Raw genomic sequence first — 17184 nt, forward strand, 5'->3', positions numbered from 1 at the left:
TCTCCCGGCCCCTCTCGGCTCTGACCGCGTCCTCCTGCCTTCGCACCAGCCTGCGGAGCAGCCAGAGGAGGCGTCCGTCGTGTGGCGCTGCGAGGCGAGAGCGAGCGAGGAGCGGAGAGGGGGAAGCCCGGGAGGCTGAAGAGCAGGAAAGAGAAGGGCACTCTGGGCACAGGGACCTCCCTGTCACCGGGGTGACGCGGGCACCTCTGCGGTGCCCTGGCTGGCTTTGAGCCGGGTGCCCTCCCTGTAACCAGGGCTGGGGCCTTTGCTTCTGTTGGCCTTTTGCCACGTTGCCCCATGAGCAGGTCGCCTGCCCAGAGAGACGGGCAACCCCGTAAGGAAGGTGAGAGCCACCGTCTCCGCATCCCTGGGTGGGGGGAAGTGGAGCTCCTGAAGATGGGGCGTCGTGCTGCAGCCACGACTGCCTGCCCGAAACTCGGGCTCTATGGGGCTTGTTGGGAGCGCAGAGCCGAGGGGGACCGCCCTGCAAGGAGGGCTCTGCGTGTCCCCCGCGCTGGGCGGGAGGTGCTCGGAGGGACCCCATGTAATCAGACGGGTGTCTCTGGCCCCAGCCTTTCAGAGATGTGGGGCTGAGATGTGTGGGGCTGGGCATGCCCTGCCCTAGGCCTCTTTCTTTCTGCTCTCAGCCCCAGGGCTGGTTTAGGAGGGAGGGGGCTACTGGGGAAGGTGGGAGGCTGGGGGGAACTGGACCCCCTGTGGGTATTTTGTTATTGTGTCATGCCTGCAAGTGGGGTCCAGCTCATGCCTGTGCAGTCCTAGCCTTGACCTGGGCTCGTGCCCCAGAAGCAGGGCTGGGGCCTCTCTCTGTTGGTTTGCTTCTCTCCGGACCGCTGGGCATCATGGAGGTGGGAAAGGTGAGCCTAACGTGGCTGATTATGGGAGGGCGGGAGGTGTGGGTGGAAGGGGGACCGGGGGCCAGGGCACACTGTTGGGGACCTCCCTCTGAGGCTGATGTCCCTCACTCCTCCGGGTGGAGGACCTGGTTCTTGACTGTGCTCCCCCTTCCTTAGCAGCAGTTCCCGGACAAGAAGGACAAGGCATCATGTGGAACGGTGCCAGCGAGCACGACAGGCGAGCTAGATGAGGGGCGGCAGGCTGAAGACAAGAGCACTGCCAGCACCTTGAACTGGTGCTGCACTGGGTGACCTCCCTGTAAACAGGGCTGGGGTCTTCCGCCTTTTGCCACAAAGCCCCATGGTTTGGCCGCCCGGAGAGCGTGGCGACCCTGTAAGCAGGGTGAGAGCCACCGTCCCCGCACCCGAGGGGGAAATGGAGCTCTCTGGACCCCCAGGCCACCCTGTAAGCAGGGGAGGGCCGTTTCCCCGCCCCGCTCCTATGCCCCGGCAGCTTTCTGCCTGCTGGCGGCCTGCCCAGCGGAGCCCTGCTCCCGTGAGAAAAGCCGATTGCCGGGGTGTTTGCGGCGGAGAACGCGGAGGCCTCCCTCGGGCGTGGGAAAAGCCGCGGGGCAAGAGCGAACGGAGGACAGGAGCGGCAGCGCGGGGAGAAGGGGCGAGAGAAAGGCGCTCCTGGGCAGGGGATCTCCCTGGCTGCGGGCCCCTGGAGCACCCCTGGCCCTTTGGGGATGATGCCTGTGCCTCTGGAGCAGGTCCCTCGCTCCTTGCGGTTCCTGCTCTGTGTCCTGGAACAGCTTCTGCCGCTGCCCTTTCCCAGCCATTCAGTACGGCGGGTACCCAATAAAGCGCTTTCTCCAACCGCCTCTTGTCCATTTGGCTGCTTTCCTGCCCCAGTCTGCCCAGGCAGGGAAGGGGACGTAGGCCATGGGGAGCATCCGCCACCACGGTGCTGCTGCGGTCTCGCAGTCGTGTGACTGCGGGGACAGCGGCGGCAGCGGGACCCGTGTTCCGGGTCCCGCTCCTCTGCCGCGGGGCGCACTCCGGCGGAGCGAGCTGACGGCGGCCCGCGCAGGCGGCGTGGAGGCGCGCACCCGTGCCCACACCCGGCATGGCGGCCGGCGGCTTCGGCGCTGCTCTCGTTCCGTCCGCTGGCGGCGGGTAGCGGGGTTCTCGGCTTCCCGTTCTCGGCATGGCTGCCAAGGGGGCTCGGCAGCGGCTGCGAGCTGGAGGTGGCGGGGAGTCGGCCCGGCCGCGCTCGGAGGCCGCGGTCACGGAGGAAGCCCGCTTGGAGTAGGTGCCGCGGCCGGCGTGGGGAGGCGGGTCCGGGCTGCGGTGGGCGCCGGGAGCGTGCCCCCTCAGCCGGGCAGCGGGGCGGGTTCCGCTCCCGTCACTCGGGCGGGGTCGCAGCGGCAGCCCCCGGCGCCGGTGGGGCCGGGTCTGTTGCGAGCTCCCGCCCAGGTATTTCATCGTCTTTGCGTCTTAAAAGTACCCGCAGCCCCGAGCGAGTCCCGCGTAGGGGTTGTGGATGCCCGGGGTGTGTGGTGGGAATAGTGTCTCCACGGTGTCCTGTCGGTGGAGTTTCTCCCCGGCCTGCGGTAGCTCCTGTGTGGCCTTGTTGGAGAGAGGAAGACAGGTCCTGGGGTTGTCCTGCAGCCGTGGGTTAAGCATCCAGGGCCCTTGTTCCATTATGGTGGTGGTGGGGAAGGTGGTGCTTCCTTGGGAGGGGACCGGTGTCCCCCAAAGAGAGGAGAGAATGAAAGACTTATTCATATTTAGGTGACAGAGATGCAGATACGCTTATCTGTTCTTTGCTTAGTGTCACATTGTTAGTCCTGATCTGGTTACTGAGTCTTCTGGGTGTATATCTGTGCTTTTTTCTTTGGACTAGCTCATCTGGGAGCAAAGCAGGACAAGTTTGGGCTCCTGAAGGATCAACAGCTTTCAAGTGTCTCATTTCAGCCAGGTTCTGTGCAGCTCTCTTAAGCAACATCTCAGACTGCGATGAGACATTTAACTATTGGGAACCGGTAAGCGCCTTTCTCTCCTTGGAGATATTTGGGCATTGGTAGTTGGCCTGTGCAAATGCAGGTTTATCTTGAACCTTGTGCTAATCTCTTTGTTTCAAAGAGAAATTTTCTTACTCAGTAGTTCAGAGATGAGAATTGCAAACCTGTCTGCTCTGTGTGATGCATATTTGTTTAATCTGAATTGTAGACACACTACCTCGTTTATGGAAAGGGGTTTCAGACATGGGAATACTCTCCAGCCTATGCCATCCGCTCCTATGCTTACCTGTGGCTTCATGCCTTACCAGCCTTGTTCCATGCTAGAGTTCTACAAACTAATAAGGTAAATCAGCTGTGTGAAAGTCTCTTTTCTGATGAATAAACATGCCTTTAGTCTGTGTTAAACAGGTGCTTTGTTTGTTGTCAGAGCGAAAAGAACTAGTGTTTACGAAGCATCAATTCGTTTACAAACACTGACCCTCCTGTAATAATTTGCAAGGCTTTGTAAGCTGACTCAATGGGATCCAAGGAAAAGTGATTGGGAAGTTGCAGGAAAATCCCTTAAGCCTAGAATTTGATTGAGAAGCTGTCCCAGGGGGGCTGGTTGCTTCTTGGCCTTTTGAGTGTGTGCAGGTCTGGGTACAGTTAGCTGGCAGCTATTTGCTCTCATACACCTTTGTGAGTTTCACCCTGATGCTTTAGAAGGTTGCATTATTTTCTATGCCAGCTATCAATGACTGTTTGTTTTTTCCAATAAGCTATAAAAATAAGTTACTATTTTGCAAGGGATATTGCAAACTGAACTCATAGAAATGTAAAAAAGGCACCAAATGCATTCTGTTTGGGTAGTTCTGTAAGTTCAGTGGCCTGTGTTCACTTTCTGTGTTGTAAAGGACTTCAGTGTTAGAGGGCCAGGCCTTGAGCTGGCAGGATCTTCAGCATCCCGTGGGGTTGGGATTTAGGTCTCCCAAGAACAGGCTCTTTCACCACTACAAACTTGCTTAAAACTTGTTAAAATTAGGTGCATTAGCTTCATTGCAAACCTTGTTCGGACTCTGAGTATGTCTCCTAGGTTCTTGTCTTCTATTTCCTCCGATGCTTCCTGGCCTTCCTGAGCTGTGTTTGTGAACTCTACTTCTACAAGTGAGTTTTAAAAGCTGTCTACAGGGAATGCTTTGGAGAAATGTAACACATTCAGTTACTGCTGCAGGAAGTACACTCTGAACCTCATGTGTAGATGCGTTTGGTAAATTGGGTTACTTCACAGTGAACCTTTGAAATACGTTCTCATGATAACTTCATGAGATATTGGTCAGAATTCCACTGTTAGGATAAAATTATATTCTCAGATCTGCCACCCACAACTCCATTCCAGCATTTTGTAGACTACACTCGTTTTCTCACTGACACCAGCAAGCAAGGTGGGAGTGTTGTAAATTGAGCTGTGCTGGAGGAGAGACTGGTGCTGTGATTGCTTATCATAGTGAATTTTAGTGCAATACATTGATTGTTGCTGTGTGTAATGCCAACGGTGTTTACATCCACTAAAAGCAGTAGCCTGAACATACAATTATCTTGTCAAAGCTGCATTTTTAGTTTTACCTGCTGCTGCTTTATTTGTGGCTTGCAAACTATTAGCTTACATGACTTTACTGTTTGCGATAGTCTGGTTTTTAGAATGTGAGCTGTGGCTTTTTGCACAGTGGGTGAAGATCTTGGACTGATGCTGCCACAGCAGTGCAGAATCCCTCAGTTCCTGAAGATTTGCACAAACACAACTGACATGGGTATAAGCCAAATCTCTTCTAGAGTTTTGCACTAGCGTAACTTACGAGGATCTGAAATCCCAGGCCAGAGGCAGTCATGCTGCTCTTCAGGTTGCCTTCAGTGGCTGACTAATGAGAATTACCCACCATAAAGGTGTCAGGATACTCCATGGATTTTTTTGTTGTTCTGCATGCATTGGATACTGTTCTTTTGTGTACTGAGGATATTTTTGGCGTGTCTAATTCTCTCTTGCTTCCTTAGGGCTGTGTGCAAGAAGTTTGGGCTACACGTGAGCCGGCTAATGTTGGCCTTCTTAGTACTCAGCACTGGGATGTTTTGCTCATCTGCAGGTAAGTTTGCTTAGCAATAACACTAACCATTGCTTTGTCCATAGAAACCAAAGCCAGGTCCAGAGAGAAGAAAATCCACAGCACTAAAACATCTCTCTAGCAATTGTTTGTTGTATTCTGCTGCGTGTATTTCTCTGGCAGGTGTGATGACGGAATTGAGTGTTGATTCAAATTATGTTCCCTGCATCATGCTTGTGTATCTTTCAATTTCCAGGGCATGTTTGTTTCTATTGCTGCCTCCAGTTTCTCTGCAATGGGGCTTGCCTTTTAAAGAGGGTCTTGGAGGGTCATGTTTTAGCATTGTTGTTTGCTTATGTGTCCTGTCCCCCTGGCTGGTTGTGCACATTTGCCCAGCCAACCACTTTAAGACTTACAAAACACCTGCTGTAGGTATTGAGGAAAGTGCAAAGGGAGACTTTGGGCAAGGCTTTTCTGTATTGTGTGCATACAGAAACTTAAAGGGAAGTACCACAGCTTATGAATATGGAGGGTACAGCACGTGTTAGAGGTGGTAACTGCGGATGCTGTCATCCAGTCAACCAGGATCCAGTGGTTACCACTGCTGAGTGCAACTGAGGAAAGAGGCCTTCATACTTAAAGGAAGTATTTCTTGTCTTGGCAGAACAAGAAAAAGAATCTTCTTTTATTTTTGCTTTCACTGACATGAGCGTGTCCAGTATAGCATCCCAATTCCAATTCTTATCTTGGCCTTGTGCAATTATCCCATGGTGGGAAAGCTATGCTAACCCTATTTTTTCCTTGTCTTGCAGCTTTTCTCCCCAGCAGTTTCTGCATGTACACCACAGTGATTGCCATGACTGGCTGGTATATGGACAAGACCTCTGTAGCAGTGCTGGGGGTGGCTGCTGGAGCCCTTCTGGGCTGGCCCTTCAGTGCAGCCCTTGGGTAAGGAGAGGAGGGTTCAGAAGTTTTGCGCCTTGTCAAATGTTTCTTGCCTGGTTGAAGAAAGTAGGGGCTGGAGGAAGAAACCAGCAGCGACTAAGCTGCCAGCCTACTCCAGGATCATTGCTACAGGCTTCCATAGCCTGATTTCTTTGCTTTTGAGGAACCTAGGTTGGGACAATTTCCTTACCCTGATATACTGAGAATGAAACCTGAGTTGGGTGACTGGAATATGTAGTAGAAGCGTAGCCCATCGAAGTTATGGTTCTTTTCCAGCTACTGTCCCACTTGCTTTGAAGGGGTAGAAGAACCTGCAGTGGGAAAGACAAAGTCTCAAGTTGATAGCTGTTCTCTCTTTCAGGCTTCCTATTGCCTTTGACTTCTTGATACTGAAGCAGAGGTGGAAAAGTTTCGTCAACTGGTGTGTGGTGTCATTGATCCTGTTTTTGGTAAGTGCCTGCAACAATGGAGAGAGGGAATGGATTTGGCTTGCAATAGAAGGGGTGGGTTCTGTTAGGAAATCACATGGAGTTTTTGGGCAGTCTGGCCAAAAGCTTTTGGCACTTGAAATAACAGAAGCTTTCTTCCAGGTGCCCTTGGTAGTTGTGGACAGCTATTACTATGGGAAGCTGGTAGTTGCACCTCTCAACATTGTTTTATACAATGTCTTCACCTCGCACGGACCTGATCTCTATGGTGAGTTTAAGACAACAAGACAGGAAGGGAGTCGGCGGGTTTTTTTTGCTACCGTGACCCGTCAGGTCTTGATTGCCAATCCTTTTTCTGGTGTCGTCTAAAGCAAAAGCAGCCGCCAAGCTCCATGGCGCTGTAGTTCCAGGTTTTTGCCACAGGATGTCTCTCTCGAACCAGGAATCCGCAGCCCATTGTCGGATTTCTCCGCGCTGTTAAGATGCTTTTGTTTGCTTTCAAGTTCTGTAAACCGTCGTGAGATGTCTCAGGGTCACAGTAGAGAACCGTTAGTAGCAAACGTGTCTGGATGCTACAGCAGTGCTGTGGGCGCAAGCAGTACATGTGTGTGTTTGTCAGCTTTAATTGAGTTCTTGTCTGTTCCTCAAAGTCATGATGCAGAACCTTGGGAAAGTGGATAATGGCGCAGAATCCGTAACTCTTTAGGTGCACATCAGTTCTTTGCAGGCTTCTTGAGCCCATGCTGTATCTTGGGAATCTCCTTGGTTATTATTGACAGTGTATGTCCTGGGCTTTGCTGACAAGCCAAATCTGAGGTAGATAAAATCTGCAGGCAGATCCTCTGCCTACAAGAGGTTCCCTGGTACTGGCCATTTAGGATACTGTATGGCCCAAGAGTCTGAACCGTGATGGCAATGCTGTGTTGTTTGTCTGGGAGCTGCCACTGCACTAAGTTTTTCATATAATGTATTTCTGGAGCTGAAAAGTACAAAAGTATTATATTTCTAGCAGGGCTTCACAGGGGCTGGCAGAGACTTCAGGGAGCTTGGGGTGCAGGGTCCCTGTGTCATCTGTCATCTCTTTCAGCCCTGTGGAGATACGCTAGGAGGGATTCAGCAGTGGTTAGCAGCAAGGCTGCAGTGCCCTGCAGGCCATTTGTTGGTTCATTTGTAGGGCTGTTCTGGGTGGTGCTGAGTGGTGATTTGCTACATGTGCTGTGACACAGCAGGGCAACAGCTGCTTTGCCATGGTTCTTCGTCTCTGCAGGAAGGCTCTGAAGTCAGTTGCTGTGAATTTTCTGCAAGTAAGCTCCAGGCTTTGTCTCTGATAGGTTTTGGCATGGGCTTCTGCTTGACCTTTTCCACAGTGGTACATGAGTTGTTTCCAGAAGCCTCCAGGGACCTATCTATTCTGAAGTGTTTTATTCATAGTGACATTCATATAACATCCTCAGGCTAGTAAAAGAGCCTGCTTGAAATTGCTCTTTAATGCAATGCGGCCAGGACAATGCTGTGTGTTTAGAGAGCTTCAAAACACTAGGGAGAAATAACACTACCAGGGGAGATGAGAGTCTGGCCAATCCCTTTTGGCTTTGGAGCTGGGATTTCCCAACTTTCACATGATGGGAGCAGGAGCTGCTGGAGGTTGTAAGAGTTATCAACCCATATCATCTTCAATGTAAGCACCATTGTATTTTGCCTTTTGCCTGCATTCTGGAGTTCTGGAGACAAGATCTTTTTGTTTGTTTGTTTTGTCTTGAGCAGTACACTTCTGGATAAATACAGTCTGTGCAAGAAATATTACCCTGGGGTGATTAGGTTTCTGCAACAAAGGGAAAGTAGCTTCTAAGCCTGATTCTGAGGCTTTGGGGTGTTTTTGGGTACATATGTTCTAAGAATGCCCAATTTGTGACATAAGTTTGGTCCCATTTCCTGTAATCAGCCTTGGCTGTGACTTGCAGTGTGATGGCACTTTGGAAAGCTTTGTTCAGCTTGGGCGGGAAGGTGCTGGAGCTTATTTATATGACATCTTGCTCTGTGGAGTCCTGGTTCTTAAACAGAGTGAAAATAAGTGAAATGCAGAAAGCAGACTATTTATTATACTAGCACTGAATCAGGCTTGCTTAGAATGAGGGCTGTGACTCATGATCAAATTATTGTGGCTTAGTTACTGCTTAACAGCTGAGCTACAGTTCCTGCCTGCATGCAGGTTTTTAGGCTGTGACAAACACAGGATGTGTTTGTCCATAGCTTAAGCCTATTCTACAACTCCTCTGCTTTGTCCTGAGTGCCCTCACCATTGCTGTGGTCAAGCTGCAGCATGGTGGTTTGTTAAACTCTATTAACTTGTGTGTGAGTTTGATTTCTAGAATTGTTCCCAGAGCCTGTCACAGAGCACAAAGTTCAAACTGGTTTCTGGCTCAGTCTGACAGTGCTTCCAGTTGGTTATCCCTATGGAACCATAGTGCCATGAAAACTGACTGGGCCACAGTGTTCTTCGCACTGCTTTCATCAGTGTGTTCCCTGCAGCCCACATCTGCTCAGCTCTAGCATGTGGCATACTTGCAGGAAGTTAAATCTTCTCTCGTGGTCTGATGGTGATGCTGTGGAAGCATGTTCCTCCCATCAGTCCTGTGCATGGAGAGTTCTTTAGTGTCCTTCCCTGCTTGAAGGATGTTGTTCTGGGCCAGGATTTCTTGCAATGGGATTGCTCTTTTTTTACATTGCAGTTCTTTCTCAGATCACTCTGGGTCGTTGTGGATAATAAGAATAAAAGCATTTTGCCCTGGCAGGCATTGAGACTGAATGCCTCTGAATGGGTGAGTCATCACAGTGACCAAGCCTACTGCTTTTTGCCTGGTGTCTGTGAAGTATTTAATTTGCCTGTGTGCACTGTTCTCCTCCCATATTTTTTTGTTTGTTTGTTTTCCTCACCCAGAGAAGAAAATCCCTCATTGGAGAAGGAGAGGAAGTTCCAGTGCTTAATTCTTAAGGGCAGTTCAGTCACACCAAAAAACCAAAAATCTGAGAAAGTGGGAAAGTAGCCTTTTTGTTAAAGCTGTGCTTCAAACCAGCTGACCTCTTTATTAGCAGAGTCCCTCGGGACACCTCAGGGCCTTTAAGGCTGTATCTGGATTGTGGAGGAGGTGTGCTTAATGAAGTGTCCTTCATTCCTGAGTCCCAGGCTACAGAATCAGGGAGCAGACTAGAGAAAGCCATAGTTAATTTCCTTTACTTGCCATAGCAGACAGGGCAGGTAGAAGGGTGACAGAATGGTCCTTGGTACTATCCTTTAAAGATGTGGGACTTGTATGTGCTGTGCAGCTTAACTGTAGCCAGAAAACACTGGAGGGTAACAGTTTGTATCAGTTTAAGAAGCTTTCTATCTCATCCTGGCATCTTCTATGATAAAGTGGCTGTTGTTCATAGGAGTGGGAGTGGGGAAGCAGGCTGCAGAACCCAATTCCAATCCTTTTTTTCCATACAGGGAGAGGCCTTGATGCTCCACTGAAATAGTTACTAGAGTGGCCAAACCACTGTTAACTTGCTGTAAGTCTTGAAAAACCTGCACTATTGTCTCAGAAGAGAATCTGTGGAGGCAGCAGGGCTGGGAAGAAAGCAAAGCCCCCTTTGCACACACTTTCTAGACGTCCACTGGAAGATTTACAGTGTGATAGCCCAGACTGCCTCAGGTTTTCCCTCACAGACATATTGCAGTCAGCAGCCCTGATTTCTAGGAAGGGTAGTATGCTTTAGTCCTAAAATGATGTGTTTTCTGTATGTGTTCAAGCTCTGCCACAGTGATTGTTTAGAATTGCAGTCCCTAAATACGGAGAGTGCACAACAAAGTCTAGAGAAGGAGGAAGGGTCGTTGGTGCTATTAGAATGTTGCCATACAGATAACTGTCACATCCATCATTTGGCATAATCTTTCAATCTACAGTACCCCTTATTCAGCCTTTCACAGGCTGAGGATTGTGTTCTTGTAGGACTTGCAAGAATTAAGAGGCAATTGGAGGGAATGCCCCCTAATCCCCCAAATCCAAATCTGTAGTTGCTATTTGCTTTCAGTGCTAATAAAGGTTTCCTAAATGAACTTGTGTTGCTTGGACTTGGCCTTAGTAACTCCAGCGACATGTTTCTGACATTACTAGTGCAGCTTCTAATCCTATTTAGCTGTAGGAGCTGCAGAGGCTTCAGGTTTTCCTTGCTGCTTTTCAGTTGTCTGATTAATTTCAACATGGACCCTATTTAAGTGGCTCTGATTGCAGGAAATTGCTGTGGCATGTGATGCATGTCACAACAGTGCAGTGATTAAAGCCCCCGCGTGTCATTTACTGACTGATTGAGCTAATCACACTGAGAGAGTGGAAAATGTGTGGAGAGGAACTGGCATTCCTTATTGTTCAGGATTGTAAGCGTCCTGAATTAAGAGTCCAAATAAATGACAGTTGGACTGGAATTTCTTTCAATTTATATCATTTGAAGCTTGCAACAAATACTCAAGTATGTCACGTTAGGAGGCAGAGTTGGCTTGCTCCTGTTGGAAGCTGCACTGTAAGAACAAATTGAAGCAGGGATCTTTTAAATAGTGTTGACTCTAAGGAGGTACCAAAACTCGCATGGGAATGAACTTTAGTGGCAGAGTCTTTGCTGGGGTGAGGTGTGAATATGAACTCTTTTTCTTGTTCCTTTTTAGTACATTTTCTATTTCTGCCAACATGGAGTATACATCATCGCTCCAGTATTATAACGATCCCTTATTAACGTTGTGGTTTTTTGCATTATTCCTCTGTTACTTCTCTGCAATTAGAAAGAATTAATTTGGAGTCGAATTTCCTAGTTTTGCATGTTTCTGCCTCTAATTTCTTGCTGTGTAGGCTTTCTTAACACAAGGGTGAGTTCTGTGCTGCAGAACTCTGCTGGGCAAGGTTGACTGTTAGAGCGGCCTGTGATTCCTGAGCAGCAGGTGTGATATTGACTATGACCCAGTGAAAAAGAATGGAAAAGGATAATTTCTGAAAGCGAAGACAACGAACTTTTTTGGGCAGCCATGATTGCAAGATACTCTGGTGCCTTTGTATGGCTATTGACTAACTCTCATGCCACTGTTACAGTAGTTTTAAGGTTGAGGGGCAGAACAATGAGACTGCTTTGAGATGGCTCAGGCTTATTCCATGGGGCTTCATCCTCTGTCCAGCTGCAAGATGTTCTGTCCACACCTTTTGTATTCTTTGGTTCCACAATGCTTGCAATGGGGAGAATTGATATCTGCTGCTGCTGATCTCAGCTTGTGTGAGGCAGAGAAGGAATGAAGCTGCTGTTACATCTAGATCTCATGCATGCTTATATCTAAAAACTCTTGTTTCTTTTCCTCATCCTTTAGGTACGGAACCCTGGTCCTTCTATTTCATCAATGGCTTTCTGAATTTCAACGTGGCGTTTATTTTGGCGCTGCTTGTGCTGCCATTGACTTGTCTTATGGAGTGTCTGCTTCAGAAATTTCATGGTGAGTGCAAGACAGCTGTGAGAGCCAAACACAGACAGCCCAGATCTCAGCCTTGTTACTAAAGGGAGAGCTTTCCTGCCAAAGAGCAGCTTTGCTTTATTGAACTAGCTTCAGAGAAAGTCTTTGGAGCAATAGGAAAGTTCCTAGAGCTTATTATTCAGTCCAGTATTGACTCTAGTTGGAGTTGCTCTGTAGAAAGAATGTGCGGTGAGATTCATCTAGTTATGTGTTGTCTGCAAAAAGGCAGAAACATTTTTCTCTTTAAGGATGATTCCTGTGTGCCTCCAACTCAGGAAGAAGAGTATGTTATCAAGGCTAAACTATCCATACCCAGAGTAAGCTTAGCAACTTGTATGGTACATAACCTTCAGCCATACATGCACATGCATTAGAAATAGCCCCATCAGAAATCTTAAGGGGGAAGGAAACTACATACCCATTGTTGTTTCCATCTTATCTGCTGCTGGAAATGGTAATCTTTAGAGTTATTTGGGGAACCTTTTACTGCTTCTTCCATTGCTACTTTTTTTATACCACTGCCATAATGTTTTTGTGCAGCAGTTTGAGAGAACAATGTTATTATTTCCTTCTCGATTGTTGGGGCAGAGCCTACAAATAGGCATCCTCTGGTATCTACTGCTCCTGCCCATGTTGGGAGCAGCACTCTTCAACTTGCAGGACTTAAGCCCTGGGAGGACAGTCTTGGTATCACATGGTTTGGGAGGTCTCCCCATAGGTGTGGATATACTGAGAGTAGAGAAAGGAGGAACCAGAATATTCCCTACCTCACGTTGAGCTTTCTCTTAAATAAAATGCCATCACTTTAAATACATGACATTAGGTAAGTGACTCTAGAGAGGAAAAAGGTGTTGAGGAAGTGTGAATTCTTCGTCACTGTTTTCCTAAGGAAGATTCACTAAGTGTCAGCAGCAGCCTCCAGATTCATCAGCCCAATTAGTGCTTCACTCTGATTTTTTTAATTTTTTTTTACTGAATACAAGAAACAATAGCATCATAATCCTTGCTGAAAATGTATGTTAACGGGTATATTGCTTATATCTGTTCCTTGGCTATAACGGACATATTGTCAGAAACCAGTAAAAGCTCAATAGGAGATCCTGTAAATGCAAGATTTCCTGCTGTTCACTTGGTGTTCTTGTACTTAACAGCAGGAGCGATTCTGCCAAGTGCTTTGTTCTTATTGTCTTTGAAATGCCGTTAGCTTAATTGTTTAACTCTGCTGTTGGGAGTACCAAGGGGGCAGAAAAGGGACTGAAAATTGTCAGGCGCTGTAGAACCCTCCTCAGTGTGACTAAAATTCAGGGTAATTGTTGTTATTTTTGAATCAGTTATTTCCTCCGTTAAGCAGAAGGTGCCTCTGAGACATCTCATGCTGTTATTTTTGTAATGAAGCAATGAAGGTTGTGGAAACTTCAGTCAAAAAACAACCATTTGTAAGTGGAATGGTAGGTCCAGAGGAGACCCTATCTGATCTTTTTATGTATAGCACGATATATAGCAGGAAATCTAGTATTTATGACTGCCCATTTAGACATGTAAATTCTTGATGGGTTTTGTCTCTTGCTTGGATTCAGTAACACAGTCCCTTATTTTCTGCTTTTGGTCTTCTAAAGCCTGTTGAAACTGTTAGTATTGTAGCAATCTACAGAAATTCTCAGATCAAATTCTGTTTGGACATGTTACCTGGATTTTACCAGCACAGCTGCTCAGAACATGGTGTGTTTGTGTCTGAAGGCAATGGTTTGGATCTGAAAAAGAGAATTTTGATTGTGAGACATGATTGTGCAAGAGGGGGAATAGGATAAACCCCTCATTCTTACATTATTACTTTGCTGAGTGTTTGTTTCTTTCAGTTCAGAATCTGGGCCGTCCCTACTGGCTGACACTAGCTCCTATGTACATTTGGATCATGATTTTCTTCAGTCAGCCCCACAAAGAAGAGAGGTTTCTCTTTCCCATCTATCCCCTCATCTGCCTCTGTGGTGCTGTGGCTCTCTCTGCTCTTCAGGTAAGTTTAAGTGGAACATGGGTTTTTTTAATGAGCTCATACCTTTAGGAAGCTAACTGTTAGCTACCTGCTTTAACATTGCCTCCTGAAGTTTGGGATCATCTGCAGGATATCTGTGCCCATGACACAATCTACAGTGATTACATAGTTCAGGACTGTCCTATGCATAACTTTTGATCCTTGTCTTTAATATGTTAGCTGGTACAGTTTTATTTTTGAACCATGTGTCATGGATAGGTGTTGAGGCTCTGGAAGCAAAAGGCACAGCTGTTCTAACGCTCTGTGTGTGTCTTGCTGGTTTTACAAGTTAAACCATAATCTTCCTCAACAGGTCGATTAAGAGTATGTGGAAAACTATTAGCCCTCTGTAAGATGTGATGTAAAAGCAAAAATATTTGGGATTTCCCTCCTGAGTGTCATACAGAATGAGCTCATCTAATTATCTTGGATTTCAGTGCAGACTGCTTAACAGCCCAGCAAAAAAAGATCAAATTTCATGGCTTTATAAGGTGATCAGAAGCTTGTGTGAAGTGATAAATGGTTGAGAATATTTCCTTGCCACTAATTATTTCATGATGACTTTGAGTTGTTCTCTTATCCCAGGTGGGAATTTCTGGAGAGGAACAGTTGTGGTGCTGTAGTGTCAATACAAAACAACATCCAAGAGATGTCATGAGGATTAGTAACTTATTACAGCATTGTGCGTCCTTTGTCTGCTCTTAAGCAAGCTTTAAGGGGTAGGAATGTGTGTATGTAGGAAATGCATTTTGTTGTATTCTAGTAGGAATCCTTTGTTAATTTAAAAAAGGCAAAGTGATCTTGTTTAGGCATCGGGAAATTGCATTGGACATTTGGAAGAGCCAAAAATTGGATGTTTAGTAAATATCACTTGAAACACTTCATAGAGTAAAGCACTGATGTCAATTGATATAAATCTTTCCAAAGCTGAAAATTATTTGTCTTTCTTATGTTAAAGAGGTGCAGGAATGCAGTCACTAGTCTGTTAGAGCCTGTTCTAGCTGTTTGGCCTCATTCTGCTATTACTCCTCTGTCCTGCTACGCACCACTGCTGGCTGTTCTGTCCTGGGCTCCCCACCACCATTTCCTGCATCCCTCAAATCACTCTTACTCTTTCCCTGGTCAGTTGCTATTCTGATGTTGATCTTCCATCACTGCTGATGCTTTGCAGTGTTAAGCTGGAGCACCTCAAATGAGTTTCAGTCTCTATATTTTGCAGGATCAAGCTCTGTAATGTCATCAGTTTCACTGCTCTGACTGAGAATTGCTATGTGCTGTCAAAGCGTTCATCAGAGGGTGGTGATTTAGGACCTTTGCCAGATATGGCTTTAGGAAAATCAGTGGTATATTATTTCTGTCCTGCGTATTTTAACAGTTTGATAACATTTTGTCCAGTATTTAATATCCAGCTGAGAATTTAGAACTGATTGCCCACTAGTGCAGCGTTGTCAGAGTCTACTCCTCTAAACCACGTGGATCTGGCTGTTATGAGAAAAATGCAAACAAGACAAGGGACAGAAACAAGATAAGGATAGGAAGTGAATAATCACTCCTGCAGAAAGGCAAAGCAGGAGGGAGGGACCAAGCCAAGTATGGATGTAGTTCTTCCTGGGTATTCCCAGAAAGGCTTTTAAATTAGGAAAACCTAAAGGGTTTTCCTTTCAATAATTTCAGTGGCTTGTGTTTAAAGGTGGATGCAGAATGTGCTGTGTGTTCTTTTATCCACTTCAAAGGTGTAGTTTGTGCAGACAGGGTAAACAACCATAGGTCACTCAGTAAATCTGGGTCATGGAACTTGTGTTGGAGAGGAAGTCAGTCCAGCACTGAAAAAGAGGCCTGTCTGCGTAGGGAAGTTCTACACAATGTCTGAAAGGGACACTTGCTGCTGGTTCACTGGGAACCACCAAGCTGGAGCCCCTGGTAAAGAACACTTTAAAGCTTGACTAAAGGCTTTCCTAGGGACAAGAGCTGAACACATCTTTAAATACCCTAGATTATCAGTTAAGAAATGTGATCGAACCTTGTGAGGTTCTGTGCGGTTTTTTATGGGTCTGAGTGAAAAAATGAAGACCAAAGACCAGGTGGGAGGTGCAGGCACTGCTGAAAGGTCCTGTGAAAACCAGAATTTTGCTAAAGATACCACAGTTGGAGTAATTTTATGTTCTCTCTTTTTTTACTCTTTCCTCAGAAATGTTACCACTTCATATTCCAGCGCTACCGCCTGGAACACTACACAGTCTCCTCCAACTGGTTGGCTCTGGGGACTGTCTTTCTCTTTGGCCTTTTGTCATTGTCACGCTCTGTTGCCTTATTCAGAGGTTGGTATATTAGATTTGTTCTATGCTTTCTTGGGTATTGGTCTTGGCAAATCTTAATTTAAGAAGATATGGTCCTTAAGTACTTTCTTGAATCAAAGCCATGCAGTGAACCTTCTCGTCTCATCAGTATTTTTTTACTTGATGGTAGCCATTGTCAGTCAGGACAGGAGAACGTGAATAAGGGTGGTAGGGTACAAGCACTGCTAAAATGAGGGGGAGCTTTGGAATCCAGCCACTTTTTAGCATAGACCAATTAATTGATTCAAGAAATTATCAGTTAAAAAGTTACGTATGAGCAATTTATTGTAGTCTTTCAAAAGTAGTCATGTAAATATCACCTATTTCTTTAGCTTTATTTAAACTTTCTGCCTTCCATAGGCTACCACGGGCCCCTGGATCTCTACCCAGAGTTTCAGAGGATTGCTTCTGACCCAAGCATTCACACTGTGCCAGAGGGGAGACCGGTTAATGTCTGTGTGGGAAAGGAATGGCACAGATTTCCAAGCAGCTTTCTCCTGCCAGATAAGTAAGTCATTTAATGGAAAAGGTACAACTTGGTGAGACTCATAAGAAGGGGCATTTCTCGTAAGAATTATTTATTGGAGTAACCTTCAAGTAACCTATGACACCAGCATATCCAAAACAAAGGGTTCTGAAGTTTGTTCTCATCAGACTATGTTGGCCACAAGCTACTGAAAATTTATAGTGTGACTGCTCCTCCAGCAGGTCTGCCTAGGAATGAAATGTCCTTGGGTAGGCTTTTGGTTTTCTCCACACAAAATGTTGCTAGCTCCTGCATTTTCCTGCTGGGCTTTCTGACACTCTTCTCTGCAGTTGGCAGCTCCAGTTTATCCTCTCAGAATTCAGAGGCCAGTTACCAAAACCATTTGCCAAGGGACCAATGGCCACACGGATCATTCCCGCTGATATGAATGACCAAAACAAGGAAGAGCCATCTCGATATGTAAGGATTATATTCCC

The 17184-nt window shown here is 46.7% G+C and overlaps 1 protein-coding gene across 1 annotated transcript in view; it reads left to right on the forward strand.

Annotated features, from left to right (window-relative positions):
- The first annotated feature begins 1945 nt into the window (after positions 1–1945).
- The window catches only part of ALG9 (ALG9 alpha-1,2-mannosyltransferase), a 30688-nt gene continuing 15449 nt past the window's right edge, over positions 1946–17184 (forward strand). Inside the window, exons 1-13 of the mRNA XM_030505364.1 lie at positions 1946–2165; positions 2764–2902; positions 3090–3224; positions 3954–4024; positions 4910–4998; positions 5769–5904; positions 6263–6350; positions 6492–6597; positions 11716–11838; positions 13713–13867; positions 16074–16203; positions 16582–16729; positions 17038–17167. Coding sequence (XP_030361224.1) covers positions 2065–2165; positions 2764–2902; positions 3090–3224; positions 3954–4024; positions 4910–4998; positions 5769–5904; positions 6263–6350; positions 6492–6597; positions 11716–11838; positions 13713–13867; positions 16074–16203; positions 16582–16729; positions 17038–17167 — 1551 coding nt within the window. The 5' untranslated portion in view covers positions 1946–2064. The remainder of the gene's footprint in view (positions 2166–2763; positions 2903–3089; positions 3225–3953; positions 4025–4909; positions 4999–5768; positions 5905–6262; positions 6351–6491; positions 6598–11715; positions 11839–13712; positions 13868–16073; positions 16204–16581; positions 16730–17037; positions 17168–17184) is intronic.

This window comes from Strigops habroptila, chromosome 17, assembly GCF_004027225.2.
Source record: "Strigops habroptila isolate Jane chromosome 17, bStrHab1.2.pri, whole genome shotgun sequence".
Classification (NCBI taxonomy): Eukaryota; Metazoa; Chordata; class Aves; order Psittaciformes; family Psittacidae; genus Strigops; species Strigops habroptila.